Source organism: Protopterus annectens, chromosome 9.part0, assembly GCF_019279795.1.
Source record: "Protopterus annectens isolate FY-2018-M chromosome 9.part0, PAN1.0, whole genome shotgun sequence".
Taxonomy (NCBI): Eukaryota; Metazoa; Chordata; order Ceratodontiformes; family Protopteridae; genus Protopterus; species Protopterus annectens.
Window position 1 is genome coordinate 853047886 of NC_056743.1, and position 25268 is coordinate 853073153.

A 25268-nucleotide genomic window follows, 5' to 3' on the forward strand; every position below is an offset into this window, starting at 1 on the left:
AAGCAATTGGTGTTATACAGCTCTTTCCCCTATAGGGCATCATGTAGAGTCTGTTGCCGGCCACAGCTCCATACATTGGTGAGTTTCAGATGGAAAAGCTTGGCATGTTTTTATGTTTTTTTGGAGGTGGGTGGAACGCTGCAGAGACATTGGGAGAATATGCAAACTTGAAATGGGCATCGGCCGGAGGTCAGGATCTAGCATTTTACATGGGAAGTGAAGACCTTAACCATTATGCCAGCTGGTCTTGTATATTGTTATGCTACAGAGTTTAACTGGGTTCTCCTTTGAACCCGTATCCACAGATTTGAAATTCCTTAATTGGCAAAGAATCTTCCTAGTAACAATTATTTAAACTAGGAGGACTTCGGAACTACAAGCATAGTCTTGTCTTGCCCATAGTCATACCTTGCCTTGTGCTTCATAAGGATAGGGTATCCTTGAGAACTAGTCCTCATTTTCTACTAAAAGTGGCCTATGAGGCTAAGCTTAATTAGACAATCAACCTACCTACTAGGATTCTTTCTAAATGTTTACAGCATAGGGGAAAATACATTTGACCATTCAACTCTGCTTTTATTCACCTCACACACAGGATATCAACATTCAGATCAGCTTTTTCTTTTACTTTTCAAAAACTAAATTGGAAAAAGGAGCATCTAAATTGACTTTATCCAGGTGGCTTTCTAACTGTATATCCTTAGTTTGCCAGTTAAAGTTAATCCACATTTTTATAGTAAATAAAAGACTCACTCAAGCTATAACTGTGGCTACCTCCACTGCTTACTTTGCTTGAGTTCCCATTGAAATTTGTGCTGCAGCTGCTTGGTCTACAGTTCATACCATTGTGTCACATTACAGCTGGGATGTACGATCTAGATTCTGTACATCTTTTGACTCCATCATACTTTGAAATATCCTTCCATGACACCACCTGCGTATTTAGGGTAGTTTGGGAATATGTCTCAGCTGTTGAATCTGACGGAAAAATCAACTGCTGTGAAAGTTAAGTACTTGTTATTGCTTTAGATGTGTGTTGTCTGATAATCTATGGAAGAGAATGAATTATGGGTAGTGGAGGAGTCTGAGCCTTATATATATATATATATATATATATATGTAAAAGAAAACCTGGATCTTATGTTAAGTACACAACTTTTATTTAACTTAAATAGTTAATGCCAAAATTAGAAGGGGACATGATGTGGAAATGGGATTATTTCTTTCAGGTTTTTGGACAGGCTCTCTTGTTTTGCATTGTGAAATATATTTACGGTAAACAGTTGTAACGTGATTATTGAAACAGTGGTTCAAAATTGTAGGTTGCTTATTGTTTTTGAAAATTGTTTCTTGAATTGATTTCTACCATTCGTTCTTACTGTCTGCAGTTTTTTTTAATTCGATTTTATTCTGTGATATTAACTCAGTGTTTTTGTAATGGTAGCCAATCAGATTTCATCATTTAACAAATTCATTGTCCAATGAGTTTTAGTTTAGTGATTTGTGAAGCTGATTGCGGCTCAGGTTTGCTAACTATCTTAATCCTGTACAAAATTTAATTCCTTCAGACTTTGAGTTGTATAGTAATGTATGTTGAGCAATTACTTAATCGACTATAGCAAACTGTTGTGCTGTTTCTGACCTGGTCATTTCTTTGTAAATATCTCAGCCCATCCTCCATTAAATATAAATTTGAAGTACTGGGGTGATTTTATAGACTGCCTGCTCACTAAAATACCAAACACATATATAACTCATAGCTGCTTGGCTACAAACCAGGTAGCACATATGAGCATGACCTCTGCTGCCTAACCTCTTTCTCCACTCAAGAATAGGAAAGTAGGCCCTCCACCTTAAATTTCTGTTATCTTGGCCAGAAAGGTCAGTCAAAATCACTGATTGGTCCCACTTAGGTAGCGATGCTCACCTAATGTGAAAAATAGACCTGCTTAAACGAGTAAATTTATACTCAAATTTTGCAGCTTGCTGAATTGCATGCAACTGTGAGCCTTTCACTTTGCTAGCTTTTATTAAGCTGTAACAGCTGTTTAACAAACTTGACATTTGTTTACTCTTAGGGCATAAAAGGACTATTGAAACTAGATGGTATGGAGCAGTTGGTGAGTTGAATATCTTGGTTATATAATTGCACCTGTTTGGGTCCAAACTGTGAGACGGTGTCACGTGGTGTTTGTAGGTTGTCTGGGGCTTTTCTGGCTACTCACCTTCTGAACTTAATCTGCATTTAATGGCCATATTTTAAGGGGCTGGTTTGGTTACTCTGAATTAATTATTTAAGTAAGTTTAAATGAACTTGAATCACATTTTATTGGGAAGCTGAAAATCAAATCTTTCACCTTAAGGAAAGGAGAAGTTAAGATGTCAAAGTAGAGTACATTTTCCTTCCTACAAAATAATTACTGAACCACTGCATGCTTCCTCTGTGCATTATCAAGTTTGAATGAAAAGTCATAATATTTAAGGACTCTGTCTTCCTGTGCTTGCATTATTTTACTTGACCTATTTTATTATTTATTTATTTGGAGGAAAAAGGTAACATATCGAGGTATTTGTAGATTATAGTTTTCAATAAACAGAGGTCTTAAATCAGATGTCTTAAGAATTCACATATGTTCACACACACATCACTATTAAAGTGACCTAAGCTAAATGGGTCCTACCTCACTGTGATCAGCCATTTTACAAAGCTAAAGGATGGCTCCAACTGTCAGAGGAGCTTGAACAGAGAGGTAGTTTATCACTGAAGAGCTCTCCAAGTCCAGTGGAACTTTTGGTTGGCCAGTGATCATAAAGGCAGGGCAGGTAGGTCCCCTGTTGGGAAAAAACCTTCCACTAATTTTATTTTTCTGAGGAGAACTTGTCTTTCTGACTGAAATTTTATAGTTTTGCTAGGAAACATACTTTATTTTTTTGGACTGTCTTTACATTCTTAAGGGAGTGTATGTGCAAATGCATGTGAACATTTTGTGAGAAATTCTGTTTTTCTGACCAGATTTTTTACTCCAGTTTTGTCTATATTTGTACTGGGTATTGGTAATGGTTTACTTGCCTCTGATCCCCTTGTTCTCCACTACATACTGCACCAACTCACCCAGGCCCATATATCTGCTTTTAAGGTTTCTTTCTCAGCCTATCAAAGAAGCAAACGTCAGATTCAGCAATTTCTGTCTATAAGAAGAAAGTTGTTAGGGAGACTTTAGGTGCTAAGCCGGCTACTGCGCATCTTGATCACTGGTGGGTGACGTGACTCTGCTATGACTGCTTGTTCCTCAGATCACTCACCCCCCCCCCCCCAACCCTCTCTGTGTAGTATATACAGGGTCAAATACTGGGGGATAGCCATGTCCTGTTGTAGAGATGCCCTTGGTTTGCAAGTGAGAGCCACTCTCTTGTTGATCTTGAGGGAAGGGGCTGGTAAAGTTTCTTCACTTTGTCTAGATAGACAACCTGTTGCTGGGACTAGTGTGCCTGCAGTGTGGCCATTTTCCAGGGAGTTGAACAGGAAAGGTAAACAGCGAAAACTTTCTAGATTCCTGCTATTGGTACTCTGCAGATGGAGAGGATTTACTAGGATTTACAAAGAAACTTTCTGGTGGTGTTTTTTCCCCTTTTTCCTTGTCTTTTGCTTCGTTATCTGTGCTTTGCTCCGGCTGAGATCTTCCTGAAATCAACTGGACGTATAAGTGAATTTAAGTACACTTTTATCTGCTCTTTTTCATATAGTTCTGCATTTAATTTATTTGTGTTTCTCACTGAATATTAACTCAACTGAAAGTTGTGGCTGTGTCTCTACAGAGTACTTGTTAGAATTTCTGTGTAGCCATTGATATCAGTAGGGTGTAGTTTCACCTCATCACTGATATCCTGTCCTGCCTTATAAAAGTGGTACATTTTGGGTTATTTCTTATAGGTTCATAGGTTAGTACTAGGCTATTGTCCCTGGGGCCTATGCAAGCCTAGCCATAACAATTCCCTGGATATTTCTTCCCACAATATTTACTTCTCTGGGCCCCTGTTAAAGCAGGGCGACTGACATGATCCCCGGGGTGAATTTCCTATCTCCCATCCAATCATCAAGGTTCGTTTTGAAGAGGGCCAATGAGGTGCTCTGCTTGATATGTATGGGCAGTCTATTCCAGAGTATGGGGAGTCTCTGGGTCAGGAACCTATCCCTCCAGCATGTTTTGTTCATTGTGATGACAAGGTTTAGATCCCTGGAGCGTGTGGCTCTGAGGGATTGGGATTTCTTTAAGTGGAGCATGTCCAACAGCTCAGGGTTTGACATGGCCTTGTATGTTATGCAGAGATCGCCTCTGAGTAGACGATATGCCAAAGAGTATAGCTGGAGTTTTTTTTAGACTGTCAGTATATGGCATCTGCTTTAGGCCTGTGATTCTTTTAGTGAGGTATTTCTGTGGCCTTTCCAGCTGTTGCAGATGTCTTGTGAGGTACATACCAAATGGGGCATTATACTCTATAATGGGTCTAATGAGGGATGAGTACAGTGGGACAATGACATCCTTTTTTCTGGATGAAAAGCCCTTAGTAATGAGGTGTGCCACAGAGGAAGATTTCCTGACTATTGTGGCAATGTGGTTATCGAAAGTGAGACCACTCTCCACTTGTGTCCCCAAGTCTCTCATACTTTTGATGTTTAGTGTCCTGCCACCTATGTGGTAGTTCATGGGTACATGTTTTTTTTCCAAAGGGGATAACTATACATTTCTTGGCATTAAGCTTGAGCCCATGGCTATGGCACCAGGCATCTGTTTCTGTAAGGCCCTTTTGTAGAATATCCACATCATTTGGGGATTCAATAATGGCTCCCAGTTTGCAGTCATCTGCAAACTTTGTTAGCCAGAGTCCGTTAGTGTTGGCCTGTACTTCAGAGAAGTAGATGCCAAACAAGAGTGGTCCCAGGATTGAACCCTGAGGTACTCCACTTGTCTGGAGCTGGATTTGGAGTTGGCTACTTTTACAGTCTGGGTTCTGTCAGTAAGCCAGTTGGCAACCCATCAAGTGATGTAGTGATTTATGCCCAGCTTAGTAAGTTTATCTATGATTCCATAGTGGGGGATGGTGTCGAAGGTCTTGGCAAGGTCCAGATAGGCTGTGTCTTACCCTCGTCCACAGCTCTGGAGACCGATTCGAAGAAGTCAATCAGATTCAGGAGACGAGATTGGCCCTTCACAAACCCAAACTGGGTGGGGTCCAGTGTTTGAAGGTTGCCAATATCTTTGTTTATAAGTTCCATGATAATGCGTTCCATGCCCTTGCAAATCAGGCTTGTCAGACTGATGGGATGGTAGTTCCCGGGATCCAAGGTGGATCCTCCCTTGTGGAGCGGGATAACTGTAGCTGTGCGCCACTCAGTGGGCACGAAGCCGGAGGTGAGGCTTTGATTAAACATGACACTTAGGTGAGGTGCCAGTTCATTTTGTAGTTCATGTAGTACACAGCCTGGGATGTCATCTGGTCCCATGGATGCTGTATTCTTAGCTTTGGAGAGTGCGGATGTTCGTGTTTCATTGTTGCAGTCATTACACTTGGGTTATCCTGCCATCAGGCGGTCCCGCAGTCGGCCAGAGTTCCAAAGTCTTGGTCCGGCGTCGTTTCCTGTCGCTTCTTCCCTGACGTCAGTGCGCCAGGGGTATATAAGATGCAGCTGACGCCATTTTCTTCAATCTTTCTTGCCGCGCGGTGCCCGAAGCAAAAGCAGTTCACAAGTGCCGGTCAGCCAACTCCTGAGATTTTCAATTCGAATTTCAGAACCAAAGTCTTCAATAAAGCGAAGTACCCCGTTGGGGAAACTTTTTCTTGCCTCAGTCCGATGTCAGTAAAAGTTAATAATCGTATTTCTTGTGGGAAGCAAATACCTCATAAGGATTTTCATTCTTACTGTATTCTATGCCTAGGCCCAGACCATGATGTCACTAGTTGTCGGTTTTGTGCTAGATTTAACAAACGCACTGTTAAACGTCGGTTTGATTTTGCTCGCCATTACTTTGGCCGAAGGTTTAATTATACCATGCCGTCGGAACAACCGACGACAAGAATACACAAAAAACGCAAAGACAAGGATAAGGACAGGCATCCGAAGCCAAAAACTGACTATGAAGCCTCTTCTAGGCCAGTTGTTGGTTCGCCGGATCTCAGTGAACCGCTTTCGCAGCCCCTGACACCCGCTACCTCTAGAGCCACAGTCCGACTCCCACGTGGAGATGTCTAGGCCTCTGGATACTCAAGTTGTTGGGCCTACGGAAACTAACCCTTCAGATGTGTCTGGAGCTGCTGAGCAGGCATCGGCTTCTGAGGGTGTTTTCAGACCTTCACAGCTTATCATTAAAACTACAGCCAAGTCTAAAACTCCATTAAAGTCAAGCAAGTACAGCATTCACCTGGGCAGGCCTCCATGCCTAAAAAACAGATGCTCAAAATGGCCGAAGACTTAATTACTCTGATCAGGGGTACCCATCCCCCCCCTGATAAAAGGCCTAGGCAGGATACAGACTAGGATTCCTCTGACCAGGTTTCCATTTCTTCTGATTCCTCTTCAGACCAGGGATATTCTTTACCCCCCCCCCCCCCCCCATGAGGACTCTGATGCTGAAGAATCAATTCCTTCAGCCGCTCCTCCTGAGGATTATTCTTTTGGGGAAACTTTGCATACCATGAGGGAGCATTTCCATTGGGAGGGCCAGGATTACTCAGAATCCAATCCTTTCTTTTATTACCTCAGCACAGACCCCCTTGCTATTCCGCCAATGTTAGATATTGTGGATGATGTGTTCTCTGAATCCAGTTTAAATCCTAATTCTTTGCCCCCTGCTCCAGTCAAGCCAGACAGGTACTACAGAGTCCCTGACTCTCACACATTTCTTTATAAAAACCCTGTTGCTGACCCAGAAACTATTTCCCAGGGTCCCAAAGGGGTAAAGGCTTCCACAGCTAAGAATCCAGTCCTCTCTGACAGGGATTCTAGAGCATTAGACAGATGGGGGAACAAAGTTTACACTTCTGCAACTTTAGCAGTGAGAGCTTTAAATTGACAGTTTCACATGCTTAAATACCAACAATATTTAATGTCTCTGTTAAAACAGAAAATGATTACAAGTTCAGAACATCCTGACTATAAGGAAATGCAGGATTTATTGCATGCAGCTGAACAAGTGGGAAAACATACTCTGCAATGTGGTTTTGATTCATTAGAGGCATCTTGTAGAGCAGCAGTCACAGTATCTGTGATTCGAAGGCATGCTTGGTTAAAAGAACAAGGTTTACCTGATCATGTTAAGGCTAAATTATTGGATGCTCCTTTACAGCAGGATATTTTATTTGGTGTTAAGGCAGAAGAGGTATTAAAGAAAATGGAGGATAAGGCAAAATCTATGCAAACAGTGAAGGATTTCTTATAGGTACAGCCACCTCGATTTAGCAGAAATTGGCCTTCAAAGAATTGGTCCTTTCCAGTGTCAGACAGACCACAAAGAGGCAGATACAGACGCCCAAGAGGCAGATCTCAGCCCCAAGGCTTTTACAGACCACGACAGTGGGGGTACTTCAACCCCAAAAGGAGGTGAGGACAAGTCACAACCTTACAGGAAACAGTCCCAATGACTTCCCCCTTCGAATGCCAAGCACTTACCTTTTGGCAGCTCCCTTAGGGGGAAAACTAGCACTTTTTTCTCAAAATTGGCATATAATCACCCAAGACAAATGGGTTTTGAATATTGTGTCTCAAGGTTACAGGTTCCACTTTAACACTCTACCAAGGCTAAAAGGAATGCCAGACCTGCCACAAAATCAATGGGCAGAGCCACAAAAACAAATTACATGGAATGAGAGCTATTCAAAAAGTGCCACAACAGGAACAAGGACAAGGATTTTACTCAAGACTTTTCCTGGTCCCCAGAAAGGACAAATCCTGGAGACCCATACTAGACCTTTCTACTCTAAATACTTACCTGGATGTTCCGAAATTCAAAATGTTGACACTACAGCAGCTTCTTCCCATGCTGGGCAAGAAGGCTTGGCTTGTTACTTTGGACCTCAAAGAGGCATACCTGCATGTCCCTGTCAGACAAAATTGCAGAAGAGACCTCAGATTCATAGCTGGTTCAATGCATTACCAATTCTCTTAACTGCCCTTTGGCTTATCTACTGCGCCCAGGGTCTACACAAAGTGCCTGGCACCAGTAATTGCATTTTGCAGACAAAAAGGAATTCAAATATATCCATACCTGGACGACTGCCTTATTCAAGCAGAGAGCAAGAACATTCTTTTAAAGCATCTGGCGTTTGTAAAAAAGTTGCTAATTTGTCTAGGGTACGCAGTAAACGAAAAGAAGTCAAAACTAGTGCCCTCATAACAGATAATATTCCTGGGTGCCAGCTTAAATACAATGGCCCAGATGGCTTATCTCACGCCAGACAAGCAAGGACAACTGACTCAGTACTTTAAATTGATGGCAACAAAAACCCAACTCCCTGCAAGAAAAATTCTGCAGGCCTTGGGATTCATGGCATCCTGCATACTACTAATTCCATATGCCAGACTGCATATGAGGAAATTACAGTGGTACCTAAAAAGTGTTTGGACTCAACACTGTCACAGTTTGGAAGCAGTAATACCACTAATTCCCTGTCTACAACAGGAGTTTCGATGGTGGGCACAGGCATGTCATTTCAACAAGGGACAGCCTTTCACTCTACCCACAGCCAGGCAGACAATAACAACAGATGCTTCGGATTACGCCTGGGGAGCACACATGGCAGGAAAATGTATTCAGGGCAAGTGGACCGCAAACCAAATGCATTTTCACATCAATCAAAAAGAGATGTTGGCTGTACAAAATGCCCTAACAGCTTTCAAGGACCTTCTGCATCCAGGACAGCTATTAAGACCGACAACACCACAGTTATGTGGTACATAAGCAAGGGGGCACTCATTCTTATCCCCTATGCAGACAAGCCATGACCTTGTGGAACACAGCTCTGTTCATCTGCAAGCACAATTCCTGCCAGGAAAGAAAAACACTCTGGCAGACGACTTAAGCAGAAACATCATGGATCCTCACGAGTGGAAATTAAATCCACAAGTATTCAGCATGATAATGCACAAACGGGGGTGCCCAGATGTAGATCTCTTTGCCTCCCCAGTGAATTGCCAACTACAAAAATTCTGCACAAGGACTTATCACACACAAGTATGGAAGGTGGATGCTCTCTTGTTCAGCTGGAAAAGCCTAAAAGTTTATGCCTTCCCACTACTGCCTCTCCTTTCAAACGTACTTCTAAAAGCCAGACAAGAAAAAACACAGATGATCCTGATTGCCCCAGACTGGCCATGCCAGCACTGGTACCCAATCTTAAAGAACTTAGCTCAACGCCCACCATGGATTTTACCTCAAACTCCACACCTTCTGACTCAACAAAACAATCGGATCCTGTACAGTCAGCTCAAAACCTTAAACCTGGCTGCATGGCAGATTCATTAGTCAAGCAGACAACACCTGTCTCTAAAGCTGTTATGGATGTCATTTTGGAGGCCAGGAGGCATAGCACCAGGAAATCTTATTCAGAAAAGTGGAAGAGATTCTGTGCCTGGAACCAGGCTCAAAGCTTTGACCCTCTTGTCCCAAATATTCCTCTGATATTACAATACTTAACTGAGATGCTGGACAAAGGACTATCTTTTTCATCCATTAAGATCCACGCCTCTGCCATCTTGGCTCATTACAACACAGATCCTCCTATTTTCTCTCATCCATTGCTAAAATAGTACCTCAGAGGGGCTAAAAACATAAAACCGCCCCGGAGAGCACCAACACCAACTTGGGACTTCAATTTTGTCTGGGAATAACTGACTTTACCTCCTTTTGAGTCAGCCAATTCTGCAGAATTAAAATATGTTTCATGGAAAACTCCTCTGCTTCTGGCAATAACCTCAGCACGAAGAGTCTGAGTTACAGGCGCTAATGGCAATGGAGCCTTTCATCATTTTTCACCAAAACAGGGTTTCTTTAAAACAAACCATTCATTTATGCCTAAGGTGGTATCCAGTGTGGCTCTTAACCAAACTATTCACTTGCCAACTTTTTTATCCAAATCCCCAGAATAAAGGGGGAGAGACTTCTTCATTCCTTGGACATGCACAGACAATTGCGTTTCTACTTGGACAAAACAAAAGCTTTCATAAAAACTGAGCAATTTTTTATAGCATATGCTGCAGGATCACAGGGAAAGGCTATTTCAAAGCAGACCATTTCAAAGTGGGTAGGACACTGTATCCGGTTCTGCTACACACAGCATGGGAAACCTGTACCTAGTAACATTAGACCACATTCCACCAGGGCAACAGCCACTTCAACTGCCTACCTTAGAGGAGTACCTACCAAAGATATCTTGGAAGCTGCAACTTGGAGTTCAGTGCACACCTTTACCAAGCATTATCACTTGCCTCTTTATTCTAGATCCAGAGCTGGCTTTGCCACTGCAGGGCTGCGGGGCCTCATAGCCACCCCAAATCCTCTATAGAACCAGCCACCCTTACTCAGCTTTGAGATTCAACCCAAGTGTAATGACTGCAGCAGTGAAACACGATGAACATAGTACAGTTTTGTACCTACCATAAATGTAGATGTTCGAGTGTCTTCACTGCTGCAGTCTAGGTTACCCACCCGCCATCCCCTCTTTCTTAGCTGGGACTTGCCTATACCTTTCAACCCTATACTACCTATGTGGCGTATTTGCTGGTAACTGAAGGTTTTGTTTTTTACCTTTATTGTATGTTTTATTAGCAATATGTATTGCCTACCTATTTGGGGTCACCTGACATCTTGGGCAAGAAAAACTGAAGAAAATTGCGTCTGCTGCATCTTATATACCCCTGGCGCACTGTCGTCAGGAAGAAGCGACAGCAACCGACGCCGGACCAAGACTTTGGAACTCTGGCCAACTGCGGGACCGCCTGATGGCAGGATAACCCAAGTGTAATGACTGCAGCAGTGAAGACACTCTAACATCTACATTTATGGTAGGTACATAACTGTGCTTTTCTACCTGTGTGGCCGTGATGATCGGAATTTGGCAATCTTTTATATTGAGATAGGCCCTTTATGGGGTGAGGGGGGGGGTGAAGTTGGCACTAAATTGATCTGCCAGGATATTGGCAATATCCTTGGGATCAGTATATTTAATGCCATTCTGTTGTAACTCAGAGCAGATCTGAGCATTGCCATTTAGATTCTTGACATAACTATAGAATGCCTTGTGGTTGTCTTTGGAATCTTTGGCAATTTTATTTTCGTAACTAGCTTTTGAGGATTTTATGAGGGATCTCAGGTTCTTACTGAGGCTGATGAGGGAGTTTTTTGCATCCAGGGATTTTCCTCTTTTTTGCAACAGTTTCTTCCTTCTGTTGTATAGGTTGTTTATAGCAGGGGACCACCAGATTGGCTTCCTTTTTTTGGTGAAGAGCATCTTGGTTCTATTTGGGATGGCACGATTCATGCATGAGTGGATATGCTCGTACAGTGCCTTAGTGTAGGATTCTGCAGTCGAACTTCCAGATCCCGTCTGCGTGGGTGTTGTGAAGTTTATCACTTCTGACTTCAGTAGCTTGAAGTTGGCTTTGGAGAAGTTTTCTAAGGAGGTTTCCTTACTGGGGGGTGGGGGTGGGATGTGGATGTCGAGGGTGATTTGCTTATGGTCAGACATGACCAATGAGGGGGTGACCACTGGTGTGGAGCATCTGTCGCCCATGTTGGTAATGACCAGGTCTAGGATATTGGAGCCCCTGGTGGGACAATGGATTAGTTGATCCAGGGCATTAGAATTTATGAATTCCAAGAACCATTGGGAAAAGGAGTTGGTACCAGAGTAGTTTGCCCAGTTAATGGCAGAGTAGTTGAAATCACCCAGTATTAGGGTGTTTGGTTGTATCTTAATATTTTCCAGTATGTTTAGAAAGGTGTACTGAGGATCTTGGGGCATGGTTGGGGATCTGTAGCAAGCTACAATTTGGATTGCAGTCTTACCTAGTGTTAGTTGCACCTGGAGAATTTCAGATGCATTGTGTTGGGCAACTAGCCTGGAGGTGTGAATATCCTTGGTGAATATGGACACTCCTCCACCTTTAGTGTTTTGGTCCTGGTTTTGTGGCCGAAAAGTGTGGTAAGAATTGTTACCTGGTATTGCAGGGGTGCTCTCTGGAGCCTTGAACCAGGTCTCAGTTACTGCACAAATATCTATGTTCTCCATTTTTAGGAGTGCCTCGAGAGAGAGTGCATTTTGAGGTTTAGACTTCTAGCATTGAGTAGCATTACCTTCAGATTTTGCCTGCTGCTATCTGTTACGGTGGTGGTTTTATCCTTTGAACCTTGCCTAAAAAAGGCACTATAGGGGTGGCAAGAGCTTTAGCCAGTAATCTGAATCCCAGGGGTGACAGGTGCAGACCATCTCTGGCAAAGCATCGTGGTTTGTCGATCATGTCTTCCCAGGCAGACAAATACTGGATCCCCTTTGAATGACACCAGAAGCTTAGCCAATTGTTGAAGTCGATCATTTTGTCCTTATACTGTGGTATCATTCTGGGCGAAGGCAGGATGCTACTCAGGGCTAGGGTCATACCTAACTGGGTCACATGATCCAAGAGCTCTTCCATGTCTCTTCATGTAGTCCAGGGAGGTACGTCTCAAGTCATTTACTCCAGCATGGACAATGACAGAGTCGTATTTGTACTTGTTGTGGAGTGACTTGCGTGCATGCGTTATGTGGCGGATCCTGGCACCCGACAGGCAGCTGACTGTAACTTTTTCCTTGTTCAGTCTGGTGAGTGGGACATCAGTGTGCCTGACTATAGAGTCACCTATGACTAAAGTGTTGGGTACAATGTCTTGCCTTAGGGGCTGTTGTTGGGTGGCACACTGGTGTTGTGAGCTATGTGTCACTTTGGTTGTGACTGGTGTTTGTTTGCGTTTTGGCTTCGTAGGTCCTTGTTGCTTGGGCAGGTTAATGTTAAGGGCCTCTGCATATGTGGGTTTAGTGTTGCTATGTGTGGGTGTTGATGGTGTGGGTTTTGAAGGGCTATGAGTTGCTTGAGGTGTGATGCAGGTGTTAACCTTCTCTTGACTGTCTAGCACAATCTTGGCTGGAGAGAGCTTTGCTTCCAGTTTGGCTATGTAAGTGCATCTCTCGCAGGTTGTAGTGTTGGGTGGTAGGAGGAGAGGATTGTCTGTGTACATGAGGCAGTTGCCGCATTGCCCCAGTATTATCTGAGCTTTGCTCCGGCTAAGATCTACCTGAAATCAACTGGACGTATAAGTGAATTTAAGTACACTTTTATCTGATCTTTTTCATATAGTTCTGCATCTAATTTATTTATTTGCATATTCTCACTGAATATTAACTTGACTGAAAGTTGTGGCTGTCTCTCTACAGTTAGTTTCCCACCCAGTCCCCCTCTTCTTGTTGTGGTGCTAATGTTGGTGGCTTTGAAACTGCCCGCCCCTCTTATAAATTTGTATTTGGATACTCCTTCTGGGCCCATCTCATTTGCTCATTCAACTGAGTACAGTGAGATCATACTCTGATTTCAGGCACTCCTACTGTGTACAAAGAAAGCATTTGAGAAGGACAACCCCTGTAGCCTCTTAATCCTGCTCTGTTCCCTCCATCAAAAAAAAAAAAAATAAAATAAAATATATACATATTTTATTCAGCTGCTTTTACTGTAACTGTCTTAGTTGCTGTTCTGCGTGCTATCTGTTCAGTCGCTCTTACTCTGCACTTATTACTGCTTGTTAGTAGCCTTCTAATTTACTGCTTTCTGCACTTGTTTTTTAGTCATTTGTTAATTTAATTGCATTTATTTAAACTGCATTTGCCATAATATTGCTACACACTCGTGTGCTAGCCTGCACTGCAATTTGAATTGTATTTACTGCTGTTTTAGCTGCTTTTCTGTAAAAAAAAATTCTAAGCTTGTTTTTTGCCTTTCCTGTAACTAGTCTAGTTCAGATACAGACTTGCTGTATCCAGGACTTTTGGTAAGCTTCTGAGCCCCCTAAGCCTTTCTGTGTTTGAGGGAAGCCTTCTAGCTTATCAGTGGGAGTGGTAAGCACTAGGTAGCCTATCTACCATGGGATGAGTGGGTTTTGGCCTAGAAATTGTAATTCATTGGCCGTTTGGGCAGTTTTTCCATATCTTTCTACTTTCTGGTTTAAAAGCCCGTGTTTGTGTTTGGTCCCCGCCTTTCCTGTAACTAGTGTAGTCCAGGTACAGATTTGCTGTATCCAGGACTGTTGGTAAGCTTCTGAGCCCCCCAAGCCCTTCTGTGTTGGAGCCAAGCCTTCTAGCTTATCAGTGGGAGTGGTAAGCACTAGGTAACCTATCTACCATAGGAGGAGTGGTTTCTGGCCCAGAAATTATAGTTTATTGGCCATTTGGGAAGCTTTTCCATCTCTTCCAACCTTCTGATTTAAAAGCCTGTGCTTGCACTTGTTTCCTGCCTTGCCTGTTACTAGTCTAGTCCAGGTACAGATTTGCTGTATCCAGGACTCTTTGTAAGCTTCTGAGCCCCCAAGCCTTTTGGTGTTAAGGGGAAGCCTTCTAGCTTATCAGTGGGAGTGGTAAGCATTAGGTAGCCTTATGTAGACTATCTACCGCAAGAGGAGTGGTCCCTGGCCCAGAAATTGTAGCTATTGGCCGTTTGGGTAGTTTTTTTCCATCTCTTTCAACTTTCTAGTTTAAAAGCCGCACTTGCGCTTGTTTCCCACCTTTCCTGTAACTAGCCTAGTCCAGATACAGAGTTGCTGTATCCAGGACTGTTGGTAAGCTTCTGAGCCCCTCAAGCCTTTCTGTGTTGGAGGAAAGCCTTCTAGCTTATCGGTGGGAGTGGTAAGCACTAGGCAGTCTGTCTACCACAAGAGGAGTGGTTCTTGGCCCAGAAATTGTAGTTTATTGACCATTTGGACAGTTTGTCCATCTCTTTCAATCTGGTTTAAAAGACAACATCTGCGCTTGTTTCCCATTTTTCCTGTAACTAACCTACTGGGAAGCACTAGAAAGCCTTAAACTGATACAAGCCTTCTATCTTAGAAGAGAGACTTTGGAGTGATTAAGTATCAGTTTTCTGTACTTTCTTGCTGTACTTAACTGTTTTCTGCCTAAATGCTGATTTTCCAGCGTTTATTGTGATTCAAAAGCTTGTTTTTTTTTCACATATTGTACTTATTTGACTGCCTGCACTTTTAAAAAGTTGTTTTTTGTTTAAATAATTTAACTGTTATAGGCTACACACTAAAGTGCGGTAGCCTTTTCTGATCGTTTGTAGTGGTTTAAAGTTTTAAGTGTATTTTTTTTACTGTGTTTGCCTTATCTTTACAAAAAAACAAAAAAATTCAGTGTTTCCCACCTTTCTAAGCTAGTAAGTAAGTAGTAAGTAAGCTAGTCCAGTTTTCAGGCTAGTGCTGAATTCAGGGCTGTGTTACAAGTTTCTGAGTTGCCCGTACCTTACGTGGATATAAGAAAGTTTCTCTGTTCACCTGTGAGAGAGGGGAGCTTTGAGCAGCCTATCTGTCCCTGGAGCAGTGGTTCCAGCCCAGAAGTTAGTAGTTTATTGCCCGTTAATTTCTATCTTTCATTTCCCTGCTATAAAAAATGCGTTTGCAAGGTTTTGTGGGCCGGGCAGTGCCGGTTAGCTAGGGTTAAATTATTCCCGGCTCCACTAAAATCTCCTCTTTAGTTTTTCCCTTGAAACTAGTCTAACTCTCCACCTAAGCATTCAAAAAGCATCCTACAGCCCAGCACTTGCTCAGTCCTAATAGCAAGCACTAATATATACCCTAACACTTGATTGCCCAGTAGGGCAAGACTCTTTATTCACCCCTCACCAACCAAGCGATTAAGCAGCTCACCCTGCTATTCAGGCATGACCAAAGGGCAATTTCAGGTGTACTCTCCAGTCCAGCTGGTGAATCTGGGTATTCTGAGACAATGTTACAACTGCCTCATGTACAGACAACCCTCTCCTCCTACCACAAAACACTAACATATGTGAGAGATTCAATTATACAGCCAAATTGGAGGCTAAGCTGTCTCCACCCAAGACTGGAACAGGCAGTCAAGAGGACAAGGTTAACACTTGCACCACAACTCCAGCCACACATAGACCTGCTAAACCAGCACTGGCAAAAAATACACATAAATACACAAAATCATACTCGGAGGTTCTAAATAAAAACCTGTAAAAGCATCAGAGACCTCCAAAGCAGACACCCAAACAACCTGCACTTCCTGTCACAAACCAGACAAACACATAAAACACCAAATCAGTGTGCTGCACAATCACAGTCCTTAAGGCAAAATAACATACATAACACACTAGTAATAGGTGACTCTATAGTCCTGCACACTGACTTCCCACTCACTAGGCTGGACAAGCAGAAGGTTACTGTTAGCTGCCTGTCGGGAGCCAGAATCCACCACATAACACAAGCACTCGGGTCACTCCAGAACAAGTACAAATATGACCCTGTCATTGTTCATGTTGGTGTGAATGAGCTGAGATGTACCTCTCTGGACTACACGAAAAGAGACATGGAAGAGCTCTCTGATCATTTAGCCCAGGCTGATAAGACCCTGAGTAGCATCCTGCCCTCACCAAGAATGATAGTTCAGTATAAAGAAAAAATAATCAATTTCAACAATTGGCTAAGCTTCTGGTGTCATTCAAAGGGGATCCAGTGTCTGTCAGCCTGGGACGACATGCTCGACAAGCCACGTTGCTTCGCAAGAGACTGCTTGCACCAGTCACCCCTAAGCTTTCGAACACTGGCCAAGGCTTTTGCTGCCCCCATAGTGCCTTTTCTAGGCAAGGCTCAAAAGTCAAACCCACCTCCATAAACAATTAACAAAAATCTGAGGGTTATGCTACTCAACGCCAGGAGTTTAAATCTCAAAATGCACACGCTCAAAGCACTCCTCGGTATAGAGAACGTCGACATCTGTGCAGTAACTGAAACCTGGTTTAAGGCTTCAGAGAGCACCCTAGTACTACCGGGCTACAACTCATACCACACATTTCGGCCACAGAACACGGACCAAAACACAAAAGGAGGGGGTGTATCCATATTCATCAAGGATACCTACACCTCCAGGTTAGTGGCGCAGCATGATACCTCTGAGATCATCCATGTGCAACTAACATTGGGCAAATCTGCAGTGCAAATTGTGGCTTGCTACAGATCACCCTCCATGACCCAGGACCACCACTCCACCTTTCTGGAGACACTGGAAAACATGAAGGTCCTACTGAACACCCTGATACTAGGCGATTTCAATTCCCCTACCATTAACTGGGAAAACTACTCTAGTACAAATTCCCAGGCCCAGCGCTTCCTGGAATTCATCAACTCAAACGCCCTGAATCAGCTGGTAAACTCCCCTACCAGAGGTGAAAACATATTGGACCTGGTCATTACAAACATGGGCAACAGGTGTTCCACACCGGAGGTCAACCTTTCACTGGTTAGATCAGACCATAAACTAATCACTCTGGATGTCCACACCCCACCACCACCCCCAGCTAAGGAAACCACAGTAAAAAAACTTTTCTAAAGCAAACTTCACCTTACTATGACAGAGGCGGTAAGTTTCACAGCCCCCACGCTAAAGGATAACACTGCCCAAGATGCAGAAACCTTTACAAATGCACTCTCTGACCACCTACAAGGATGCGTGGATCGTGCCATCCCTAGTGAAACCAAGACTCACTCCTCTAAGAGAAGGAAATCAGCCTGGTGGAATAGACTGAAGAAACTAGTTCAGAAAAAAAGCAAATCCCAAGAAGGAAAGACATTCCTCATTAGTATACATAAGAAACTAAGGTCCCTCATAAAATCATCCAAGGCTAACTTTGAAAGAAAAATAGCCAAGGATTCAAATGATAACCACAAAACCTTCTTTAGCTATGTTAAGAATCTAAGTGGCAACTCGCAGATATGCACTTAACTAATGCAAAATAGCACAAAATATACTGAACCTACTGATGTTGCCAACATCCTGGCAGATAGATTCAGTCCAAACTTCACCCCCCTCTCACCCTCAAAAGGGCGCACAACAATGCCGGAAAAGTGTAGTGTCCCAGAAATAACAGATGCACAGGTGAAAATAGCCCTTTCAAAAGCCAAAAACACAGAGTCAAGGGAGCCAGATGGTGTCTCAGGCTGCGTCTTGCACGAACTTCAGAACAAATTAACCCCCCACCTAAACATGCTGTTCAACCTCAGCCTCCCCACAGGGTACATGCCCATAAAATGGCGCACAGCAACGGTTAATTGTCTATCTCGCCTTCATTCTTGTTGGTTGGGTTCCGATCCTCGGCTCCGACTCGGCCATCTTCAATAGCTGGAGAGCTGTTTACTGGCTCGAGGCCACCCTATATCCCATGATGCCTGGCACTAGATACCCAGATCTCGTTTGCTGCTTCAGCTGCGAGGTTGTCTTGCTGGCTCAGGTCGTATTTTTTTCATTATTTTATCTTTATTTTTGATGAAAACTTTAGGGTTTTTAGTGTAGATTGCTTGTTGTAGTTTCAGCTTTTATTAGTATATCTTCTTTGTATCTATATTTTCTTCCCTGTATCCTCCCACTTCTCTTCAGGAAACTCGTTTTAGTTAGAGAGCCCCCCCCCCCCCCCCACACACACACACACACAAACACACTTTCTTCTCTTAGGTAGCCGTTTAAATTAGAGGCTAACCTTTTTCTTTAAAAAAAAAAAAAAAAAAGTAGAGTTTAGTGTTTACCTAGCTAGATTTAATTGGTGTTGGTAGCATAGAATATTGTTTGTGTTTCTTTTCTGTTTTTTTGGGTGTAGTAACTTTGTGTGTGTGATAGTTATTACCTGCTATTTGTAGTGTATTGTTCTTGGTGTTCCCTGAATGTCCAAGCATACCAAGGTGTCCGGATTCAAGAAGTGTGACTCATGCTGCCAAAAGATGTCTCTGACAGGTGGTCACACTTCTTGTGTCTATTATCTGGGCGCTGTGCACCTGCAGGACGCTTGTTCGGTGTGATTTCAGCCCAAGAGTCCTGCAGGAGCGTAAAAATAAGTTAATCCTACGGGGTTTACTTAAGCCCCAGGATTCACCAGCTAAGGCTCAGCCTGTGAAGTCCTCCAAGCCACTTAAATCTTCGGCTCCCAGTTCGGAGCTGTCGTTGGGTGAAGCTATTCCTTCTGCCTCTGTTCCGTCCGGAACCGATGTGCCTGCCTCCCAGTCGGTTCTGAGACAAACTTCAGAGCCGTCGGGGAGTCGAAAGAGATCCAGGTCTCTCTCCTTGGAGTTGATACGCTCGGCTCCGAGGTCTCCTTTGCTCCAATTGGAGCACAGTCATTGGTCCTCCCACTCTTCTCGGTCCTCAAGGCTTTCAGATCACGACGTGAAGAGTGTGGTCAGTAGGCTGTTGAAATCGCAGGCCCTAGCCAAAATGTTGTCCAGCCCCCCTCATCAGGTGTCTGCTCAATCCATATCTGCAGTTATTCCTCCTCTGACTCCTCCCTTGAGCTCGGAGCCGGAGTTCGTTTGGGTTTGAGTCGTGGAACCTTCGGCACCGATACCTTCTCCTTCGGTTCCGTCGTCTGCTCCGATCACTTCCTTGGTACCGTCCTTGGAGGAATCTGGGCGCCGAGACTCCCTCGTTGGCTCCGAGGGGGCGAGTGGCATCGGACCCTTGTCCGACACCGTTCTCCCCCTCGGAGCTTCGGCGCAGGTGAGCTGTGCTCCTACATTGGCTTTGGAGCCGTCCCCCTTGGTGCGGAGAGAGATTCCGATCTCTTCGGAACTGGAGCTTTCTCTGCATCCGAGCAGGGATACCTTTGAAATCATGAGGAGTGTGCTGGCCCCTGAGTTAGCCCCACGATCATCCCCATCGGCTCCTCCCATTATGGTGCCTGCGTCTGCCTCTGACCCTCCTCCAGACCCCAAGCGTGGGGAACCAGTGCTCCAGGGCACCCCCTTGGGTGCATCTTCCTCTTCCGAGGCCTCCCCTGATCATTCAGAGGAGCCTCCTCGTAAGAGGAAATGCAAGAGGAAGCATGTTGACTCCCCTGAGTCTGTCATATCAGATACCGACTCAGAGGATTCGGAAGGGTCCCCGAGATCCCCCTTTGAAGATGTCTCCTTCTCAGACATCCTTGAGATGCTTAGGCAGAGGGGGAACTGGACTGTCCTAAGCCCTTCCAAGGATGGGTCGGTATTCCTGGATGCGTTTGGATCCCGGCCTTCCTCCTGGGTGTCTCCACCTTTCGGCCCACTGATGTCTGTGGTGGCTTGGAAGGCGTGGTCACCTCCAGACAGTGGAACCGACCCCCATAAGACCCGCTAAATTCATAACTGCACCACAGGACAAACAGTTTTTGACCAAAGGTGTCCCCGTTGATGCCATGGTGGTAGCGGCGGCCACAAAGAAGTAGTTGGCAGAAACTTCATCTGTCCATCCCCCTAACAAGGAGTCCAGGACGATGGACAGATATGGGAAGCAGATGTTCTCTTCAGCGACCTTTTCCATGAGGTCTCTGAATTATTTGCGCCACTTTACCCGTCTTCAAAGGGATATCCTTAAAGAGCTTGGAGATACCCTACAAGATCCATTAGCTGAGGGTGCCCAGGCTAAGGCAGCCTCCCAGCTGGCGACTCTTAATTCAGTGGTGAACTCCTCCATGAGGCTCATTTTTTATGCAGCCGATGGTGCGAGTAGAGCAGCAGGCACAGGCGTTGCCCTAAGGAGGCACGCTTGGATGCGGCTATGTAACTTTGCGGAGCCTTTCAGAGTGTCTTTCACCAACACCCCCTTTGATGGTTCCTCTTTTTTTGGATCACAGGTGAAGGGGACACCCTTGCCAGGTGTGAGCAGGAAGGCAAGACTCTCTCTGCCGTGGGAGTCCATTTTTCCACTCCTTCCAGACCATTTCCCAAGGGTCAGAAGAGTGGAAAGATGTGGTTCCGGAAATCCCAGGGAGCCTTGCCGGACACACGTGGTGAATTCCCATCCAAGGGCAGAGGAGGGAACAATAATGGACGCCGCCCTCGTGGCAGAGGGGGTCCGCAAAACTAGGGCAGCAGAGAATCCTTCTCTGAGAAGCCCTTCCAGCACCCCTGAAGGGTTGCCCGGCTGTCCACCTCTGGAGGCAGTCGGGGGAAGATTATCGCTATACCCAAGAGCTTGGCAAGAAGTAACACAAGACAAATGGGTACAGTCTGTTATATCCGGAGGCTACAGAATTCCCTTTGTTCGCACCCCCTTATGGTTAAACAAGTCCCTTTCAGATGTTCCACCCAATGTAAGGGATGAAGCAGATGTTAAGTTGTCAATCTCGCCTTCATTCTTGCTGGATGGGTTTGGAGCTGATCCTCGGCTCCGACTCGGCCACTTACTAAAGCTCGAGAGCTAATTTTACCAGCTCGAGGCAACCCTATATCCCATGATGCAAGGCGAAGACTACCCAGATCTCGCTTTGCGCCACGAGGTGCCTCTTTTACCAGCTCCAGGTAAGTTTCTTCAAATTAAGACTTTGTCTCATCCCTTTTAGATTTAATCACCTTAGTTGTTGTGTGAACCCTTAACGTTTAATTTAACCCTATTCCCGTTAGTGTTCCCTATTTTTCTAGTTATTTATCCCTTCCCCTAGGTTAGGCCTTAAACCTCCCCCTTTCCTAATTTCTCCTGTCAGGGATTCTGTGTGTGTTTGAGTGTGTTGTATCCCTGTTTAAATTTTTTATTATTGGATTGGGTGTTTTTTTTGTGTGCGTGTCTGTGTTTCCTTTTGTTACTTGTGTTTCCTTGACACAGCTATGTCGAAGGACACAAAGGTCTCAGGCTTCAAGAAGTGGGCCTCCTGCTGTCAGAAGATGTCTCTGACGGACGGTCGCACTTCTTGTGTTTACTGCCTGGGACCTCTGCACCTGCAGGACTCTTGTGCTATCTGTCATGCCTTCAGCCCAAGAGTCCTGCAGGAGCGCAGAAATAAATTAATATTGATGGGCTTATTAAAGCCTGAGAGCTCCCCGACTAAGTCGGCTCCGGGGAAGCCCTCAAAACCAGTTAAGCCTTCGACTTCAAGTCCTAAGCCATCGGCTACTGGTTCTCCTTCAGTGTCGAGATCAGCTCCGGCCGGAGCTGATCCTTCTATATTAGAAGTTACAGTATCGGCTCCATCCGGCGCCGATGCTGCTAAATCTGGGCACTCAGTGTCTGCTCCAGCTGGAGCCGACGTATCCTCGGCTCCTTCGGCTCCACCTATCTCTAAAAAGAGATCACGATCCCCCTCGTTGGAATCTATACGTTCGGCTCCAAGATCACCCCTGCTCTCGGAGCGGAGCCATCGGAGCCGTTCTTCTCGGTCGTCCAGGCTGTCCGATCACGACCTTGAGAGAGTGGTGAGTATAAAGTCTTAGGCATTGGCCCAAATGCTCCATAGCCCATCTCAACAGACGGTAGCTATCACACATCCACCTAACATTCCTCCTTCGACTCTCTTACAGAGCTCGGAGCCGGAGCTCCTCGGAGCCGTGACTGTTGTGACTTCGGAGCCGATACCACCCCCCTTTCGGCTCCGTCGTCCTCTGCTCCGATTTCCTCCTTGAGGCCTTTATTGGAGGGATCCGGGCGTCTGGTCTCTCTCGTCGGCTCTGAGGGGGCGAGTGGCATCGGACCCTTGTCCGACCCCGTTCTCCCTCTCGGGGCTTTGGCGTTGGTCAGCTCAGCCCCGACATTGGCCTCGGAGCCGTCCCTGTCGGTGAGGCCTGGAGTTCCTATCTCTTCGGAGCGGGAACCTTCTGGTCTCTCTGACGGGGGAGCCTTCGAGGTGATGAGGAGTGTACTAGCCCCTGGGCGTAGTCAATGGTCAGTTCCATCAGCTCCTCCCACTACAGTGCCTGCTGACGTCTCTTCCCACTATCTTGCTCCCGGATCCAGAGATCCAACGCCTCAGGTTTCCCCATTGGGAATATCTTCCTCTTCCGAGGCTTCTCCTGATCCGTCAGGTGAACCTCCGCGTAAGAGGACATGTAAGAGGAAACATCTAGACTCCCTCGAGTATATTACATCCGATACTGACTTGGATGAGTCTGAGGGATCCCCAAGGTCCCCCTCTGAGGATGTCTCTTTCTCAGACATCCTTGAACTCCTTAAGCAGAGGGGGAACTGGCCTTCCCTTAATCCTTCCGAGGACGAGTCAGTATACCTGGAGGCGTTCGGGTCTCGACCCTCCACCTCCTGGGTGTCTCCGCCTTTCGACCCTCTTATGGACATGATGGCCCCGGATTCGGTGGAACCTATTCCTCGGAGGCCTTCTAAATTCATTACGGCCCCACCTGATAGGCAATATTTGAAGTTGTCCCGGTTGATGCCATGGTGGTAGCTGCAGCCACCAAGAAGGAACTAGCTGATCCTCCAGTACCTGTCCATCCTCCTAACAAGGATTCTAGGACTATGGATAGGTACGGCAAGCGGATTTTTTCTTCAGCGACCTTTGCCATGCGATCGCTGAATTACTTGTGTCACTTCACCCGCCTTCAAAGAGATGTTCTTAAAGAGTTGGGAGACGTTTTACAGGATCCGTCAGCTGCTGGGTCTCAGGATAAGATTAACTCACAGCTAGGAATCACAGCTAGGAATCCTAAACTCCATTGTTAACTCCTCCATGCGGCTCATTTCATATGCAGCCGATGGAGCGAGTAGGGCCGCAGGCACAGGAGTGGCTTTAAGGCGTCAATCCTGGATGCGGCTTTGTAATTTTGCAGATCCCTTCAAAGCGTCCTTCACAAACTCTCCCTTTGATGGCTCGACTTTGTTCGGATCTCAAGTGAAAGACACCTTGACTAGATGCGAACAAGATGGCAAGACTCTTTCTGCCGTAGGAGTCCGTTTCTCCACTCCTTCAAGACCTTACCCAAAAGGTCAGAAGGGAGGGAAAATGTGGTTCCGCAAACCTCAAGGATTCACGCCTGACGCATGAGGTCAGTTTACCCCCAGAGGCAGAGGGGGATAACAACAACAGACGCTGCCCTAGAGGCAGAGGGGGGTCCGCAGAATCAGGGTAGCAGGGAGCCTCTCTCTGACAAACCCTTCCAGCATCCCTGAGATGTTGCCCGATTGTCCACCTTTGGAGGCAGTTGGAGGCAGTCGGGGGAAGATTATCTCTGTACCCCAAAGCCTGGCTTTCCCTTTCTCAAGACAAATGGGTACAGTCGATCATATCCGAGGGTTACAAAATTCCCTTTATTTAAACCCCAGTTCAGCAAGAGGGAACCCTTCCAGACGTTCCACCCGGTCTAAGGGAACTAGCAGTACCAGAGATTTCAAAACTGCTAGCAAAAAGAGCCATTCAGCCAGTCCCAGCAGACCAAATAGGATCCGGTATCTACTCAAGGTTCTTTTTAGTACCAAAAAAGACAGGGGACTGGAAACCAATATTAGATCTCGGCAAACTAAACAAGTTTGTAAAGAAAACCAGATTCCAGATAGTCACGCTGCAGTACATTCTACCCTTTCTGGGCAAGGACAATTGGATGTGCTCGGTAGATCTTCAGGATGCGTACTATCACATAAAAATTCACAGGCGCTCCAGAAGGTTTCTCCGGTTTCGGCTGGGGACCAGTCACTTCCAATTCAGGGCCCTGCCATTTGGACTCACTACAGCCCCTAGAGTGTTCACCAAATGTATGGCAGCGGTTATGGCTCACCTGAGACGTCAAGGATTCCTGGTGTTTCCATATCTAGACGACTGGCTCCTCACTGCCACCACCAGGCATCAACTTCTCCAAGCCAGAGATTACACCATTCACATTTGCAGAGGGCTAGGGATTTCTATAAATTTTGAAAAATCTGCCTTGTCGCCTTGCCAATCTATTACTTTTACAGGCACAAAATTGGACACCGTACAACTTTCAGCAAAGTTAACAGATCAAAGGATCTTGGATATTCAAAATCACGTCCAGGTGATTCTTCTCAGCAACAAAATTCAGGCCAGATTTGCTCTGAAAGTATTGGGTCTTATGGCGGCCGCCATAACACTTCTTCCCCTTGCCCGCTTTTACATGCGTCTTCTACAATGGATGCTATTCGCCCAATGGTCCTTTTAACAACTTCCCATGTGTCACAGGATCATAATAACTCAAATTTGCAAAATACATCTGACCTGATGGATATCGTCCCCTCAAGTCCATCATGGCAGACCCTTTGTT

The 25268-nt window shown here is 45.2% G+C and overlaps 1 protein-coding gene across 3 annotated transcripts in view; it reads left to right on the forward strand.

Moving 5' to 3' along the window:
- KIFC1 (kinesin family member C1) overlaps nt 1–25268 on the forward strand; it is a gene marked incomplete in the record, with an annotated part of 1304428 nt that overhangs the window by 127105 nt on the left and 1152055 nt on the right. For 2 of the 3 annotated variants that reach the window (XM_044083556.1, XM_044083558.1), the window contains 1 exon segment: nt 2079–2120. In XM_044083556.1, the coding sequence (XP_043939491.1) occupies nt 2109–2120 (12 nt within the window). 3 annotated transcript variants of the gene reach the window in all.